Raw genomic sequence first — 5,184 nt, 5'->3', positions numbered from 1 at the left:
GGTCCCCGCCTCCTCACTCGCGCCCTCCACTCCACTCTCCTCCCCTCCCCTCCCCCATGCGCTGCCGCCGCCGGTGACCAACCCCCATGGGCTGCGTCCACGGTCGCCCCTCTGCGTCCACTCCCGACCGCCCGCCCCCACCGACGCAGCCAGAGCCGTCCGCGGCGGCACAAGAGGTCGCGGCCACCGCCGGGAAGGCGGAGCAGCCGGCGCCCCTCGCAGAGAAGCCGCCCCGGCGGGAGAGGCGCTCCCGCTCGTCGCGCCCCGCCCCCGGCCCTGGCGGCGGCAGCTTCGCGAACAGGGCGCGCGGGGAGCAGGTCGCTGCCGGCTGGCCCGCCTGGCTCTCCGCCGTCGCCGGCGAGGCCATCGACGGCTGGACCCCGCGCCGCGCTGACTCCTTCGAGAAGATCGACAAGGTACGTGCGCGCGCCTCGCTCCCGTTCCTCGGCCCGGTTCGTGGCGTTCAGCGGCCGCCATTGGCCCGGAGGAACTGAGAAAAGCTTGCATCTTTGGGGGTTGTGTAGATCGGGCAGGGCACGTACAGCAACGTGTACAAGGCGCGGGACACGGTGAGCGGCAAGATCGTGGCGCTTAAGAAGGTGCGCTTCGACAACCTCGAGCCCGAGAGCGTCCGCTTCATGGCCCGCGAGATCCTCATCCTCCGCCGCCTCGACCACCCCAACGTCGTCAAGCTCGACGGCCTCGTCACCTCCCGCATGTCCTGCAGCCTCTACCTCGTCTTCGAGTACATGGAGCACGACCTCGCGGGCCTCGCCGCCAGCCCGGACATCAAGTTCACCGAGCCACAGGTCTCCAAGATCTCCCTCATTTGCTGCATTGCAACCTCTGGTGCCACCAGTGTCACGCACTCACAGCGTACCATGAAATGCAGGTTAAGTGCTATATGCATCAGTTGCTGTCCGGGTTGGAACACTGCCACGACCGGGGGGTGCTGCACCGTGATGTCAAGGGCTCGAACCTGCTTTTAGACAACAATGGCATGCTGAAGATTGCGGATTTTGGTCTGGCATCGTTCTTTGATCCGGACCGTAAGCAGCCGCTGACGAGCCGGGTGGTGACCCTATGGTACCGGCCGCCGGAGCTGCTTCTGGGTGCGACGGATTATGGGGTAGGCGTGGATCTGTGGAGCGCAGGGTGTATCCTGGCTGAATTGCTGTCTGGGAGGCCTATTATGCCAGGGCGAACTGAGGTTAGAAATAACATGCTTAACTGTCCAACATATCGATTTGTTTTGCCTTAGAGTGTATATTTGGTTGAATTTCAGTTGAACATAACCTGGTTAGAAATGTTGAACTAAACTAGACTCAATTGAGTGTGTAGTTCTGTTATAGATTGTGAGAAAATTTTCCAGTTTGAGTTTACCAGTTCTGGTACCATGGGTAATGGGGCTGGGATGTGTTCCTTCCTAGTGGTTACAGCATGGGAGTATGCTGTTTCTGATTCCTGACCCAGGTTTAATCCCCAGCTGGAGGTGAAAACTGAAAACAGAAGGAAGATTCGTTTTTTAAACCACTTTAGAGTGCATTGCTCATGTATTGGTCATAAACAAATATTTTCTGTTTGTTAATTCTTCATTTTTTTGGAAACATCAGAGAATATTTCTAAATTCTATGCTGTATAACAAGCCACTCTAACTGATTCATGCCAGCAGAGAAATTGTTTTGTCAGCAACGTCTCACGTGAAAACATGGATCTGTCTTGAAAGCCTGATTTTATTGCCACATGTTTCAACATTCATTTCCGATGCTTTTTGTCCTTTTCTCTTTTTGAGAATCCCATGCTTTCATTCATTTTGTGCTTTGGTTCAATCTTGACCTGTTGCACTGTCCGTGCACTTAATGTTGTTCAGACCAACACACCCAATAAATAGCAACTGCATTTATCTTCCATACTTCGCTGATCTAGTCATGTCTGCCTCTTTTAGGTGGAACAGCTGCATAAAATTTTTAAGTTGTGCGGCTCCCCCACAGAAGAATATTGGAAGAAGTCAAAGCTGCCTCACACAACGATATTTAAGCCTCAACAGCCATACAAAAGGCGAATAAGGGAGACATTCAAAGATTTTCCACAATCAGCATTGCAATTGATCGAAACACTACTCGCAATTGACCCAGCTGATCGTTTAACAGCGACTTCTGCATTAAAAAGTCATGTAAGCTGGCTACCATTTCTCACTATCCTGTCTCTCTGATCAAACTAAACAATTTGAAATACTTATTTGTGTTAAAATTCATTACTGGCTGCTATGAACTTAGTATTTTGACAAAATAGGGGCTATAAGGCAACAATAGTTCAGTGTTTCCTGTTGGTAACTGGGTTCCAAAACATAATGTTTTGACTAGAATTTTTTTGCTGGTATAGTGATCTCTATCGACATAAATTTCGGTTCCAATAAACTTACAAGCATATGTAGCCACTGTGAATATGCTAATTTTCTATCTCATATCCAAGGACCAACACAACCAATTTTTTATGCAATACGAGGAAACTCAGACCATAATTCCCATGATCCCGTCTGGACCAAAGTATCTTATTGGTTGTTCCAGAAACACCAATAAACCAACAGGAATGTAGGTTAGCAGCCACTATGGGTTTTTATTTTATAGTATCCTATATGATAGCAATCCAAATTTCCATCTTGGTCACACATTAGATTTTTGTACCATAATTCATTGGAACATGTAGTAAATAATAATGACTTCTGTTTAATGTCTATGCGTGCAGTTTTTTACAACTGAACCTTATGCATGCGAGCCGTCAAGTCTCCCAAAGTATCCTCCAAGCAAGGAAATAGATGCAAAACGAAGAGATGAAGAAGCCAGACGGTTTGTCACCTCACCACTTGTTTCATTATTTAGGATGATGTGCAGTGTCATAAGCTTATATGTATTGCCACAGTCGTGGAATCTTGTTGATCTACAAACACACACAATGAGCATAGCAACAGGAACCTATATTTGGTTCGTAGGGTGACAACAGTACAATCCTTACATGCACGAAAAAAGTTATGATATTTTTTTTTTCTCGAACGCGCAGGAGAACTGCGTGTCATTTCATTTAAGAAGAAAAATAAATTACAAAACCAGACCACTCATTACGAATTTAAACATACGCGCCATAGACAATAACTAAACGACCCAAACAAACACAAGGAGGAGGCCCTAGGCTACCCTGATAAAAAAAGTTATGATCTTAATGGGCTATATTGATAATCTTATATCAGCCAGGGTGCTGCTTATTTTATCTTTTGTTTTCTTGTGATCTGAAAGCACAATTTATTCATCTGCAGTTACCTCACTAACCTGAAAAAGAATGCGTATTTACATACTCAGTATTTCCATCGTTATTGAGATTTATTTTAAATACTGTATATGATATTACTGTTGGGTCCCATGCTTAGCTAATGCTTACCTTCGACAAGAAAAAGACATAACTGCACATAAGGGGAAAGTATTGTGGCCACTGGCGTACTCTAGTGGCTGAAAACAGCAAACATAGTTATTATGTATTGGATATTTGGATCTACATCTGGAAGAGTTCTTTCAACTCATCACAAGTTGTTAATATGAAATACAAAAGTTGTACAACAGTGCTGTCTTGATTGAGTAAATGCTAGTGGCGTTGAGTCCTCTTTTCTGCTACTGTTAAACATGAGTGCTAAAAGCTGACATTAATATCAATGTCCTTCGTAAGTTGCATGTGCAGTAAGGGCACAAAACGAAAAAAAGAAGGAAAAAGAAAGAAAGAAAGAATATGAGACTAAAGGGCCATGTGACGTACTAGTTTTATATTACCGCCATTCGGATACAAAAGTAAGAAGTATTTTTTTGTCTCAAAAAGCCATTTTAGTTAACTGTAAGTACTGACTATGATCGAACTTCAAGCAGCATATTTGTGCTAAAAGCGGCACTAGTGTTTATGGTGCCAACTCCTGGATTTCTGGGAACTTGTTGGGTGTATCTTGTAGACCTCATCATTCAGTCAAAAGACAACTCTACATCATTTTTGTGGTGGAGTTTTCACTGATTATGTGTCCCAATGTCTGAAAATTTCCAAATATCCTAGCACTACCCTTGACCAACATTTCTTTTCACAATCTCATGTCAGTTCAGTTGAGCACTTCTAACACTGTTTTGATGCACTTGACTTAGCGCTGCCATGATTAACAGTTTAAGAGCTGCTGGTGGTAGAGCTAATGGTGATGGAGCTAAGAAGACGAGGACACGTGATCGACCTAATGCAGTTCCAGCTCCAGAGGCAAATGCTGAACTTCAAGTAAATATTGATGTATGTTGAATGAACTTATTACTTCTGGTACTATTTATTTCTATAAGCTGGTTTGGTTAGAGGCTAACAAATTAAGATTAGGATAGAGTTGTTCAATGACCTGAGGTGGTGCAACCACTTGCTCAGTCTCACTCTCATCCCTTTCACCGCTACTTTTGCCAATTATATTTCTACATTCAAGTAGGCTGACTTTATTCTTCACTATTGGTCTCCTTTGTTGTCGTCAATGGTCCAAAAGGTAGCCCCATAGTATCCTAAGACAAACTTTGCAGTGTTGCTAACTTGTGCATGTTCCTTTTTACAGAAAAGAAGGTTAATCACTCATGCAACTGCAAAAAGCAAGAGCGAAAAGTTCCCTCCCCCACATCAGGATGGCACAGTCGGTGTTCCTTTGGATTCTTCAAATCATATGGACCCTCTATATGAACCCCGAGATCCGTCTTCCTTCAGCACTGTGTTTGCTTACGAGAAAGGCGCTGTGCCTACTTGGTCTGGACCATTGGTTGATCCTTCTGCAATTGCGAACCAAAAGCGGAAGCACAAGCCAGGGCGCTTGTCGAAACAACCAGCCACTGCCCGTGCTCGGTAAGATCCCAATGAATGATAGGTAAATGAGTATTCACTGCAGAGAAATATTCTGCAGTGGTACCTGAACACTGTTTTACAAATGAGGCGTGCAATGATAAACAATTTTTCGTGGTGAGTTTTTGTCATGTATGGATTTCTTGAACACCATTGTATAGGCTGGGGAGAGAGCTCAAGTAGTTATTTCTGTACAATAGTTTCTCTTTTCTGTTTTTACAAGCAGGTACATTTGTTGTTAGATTTTAGATTCATTTGAATGGAAGCTTGGACCTATAGCATTTCAGCTCATCA

The 5,184-nt window shown here is 44.8% G+C and overlaps 1 protein-coding gene across 1 annotated transcript; it reads left to right on the top strand.

Moving 5' to 3' along the window:
• Positions 1 to 5,184, top strand: LOC133912509 (probable serine/threonine-protein kinase At1g54610). Its single transcript, XM_062355285.1, has 7 exons — positions 1 to 416; positions 525 to 809; positions 893 to 1,210; positions 1,946 to 2,173; positions 2,746 to 2,846; positions 4,191 to 4,308; positions 4,613 to 5,184. Exons 1-7 carry the CDS (start codon positions 87 to 89, stop codon positions 4,895 to 4,897), a joined length of 1,665 nt encoding a protein of 554 aa, XP_062211269.1. The 5' UTR covers positions 1 to 86; the 3' UTR covers positions 4,898 to 5,184.

Source organism: Phragmites australis, chromosome 3 (assembly GCF_958298935.1).
Source record: "Phragmites australis chromosome 3, lpPhrAust1.1, whole genome shotgun sequence".
Taxonomy (NCBI): domain Eukaryota; kingdom Viridiplantae; phylum Streptophyta; class Magnoliopsida; order Poales; family Poaceae; genus Phragmites; species Phragmites australis.
The sequence above is the reverse complement of the archived record's forward strand: the minus strand, read 5'-3'. Positions and strand labels throughout refer to the sequence as shown.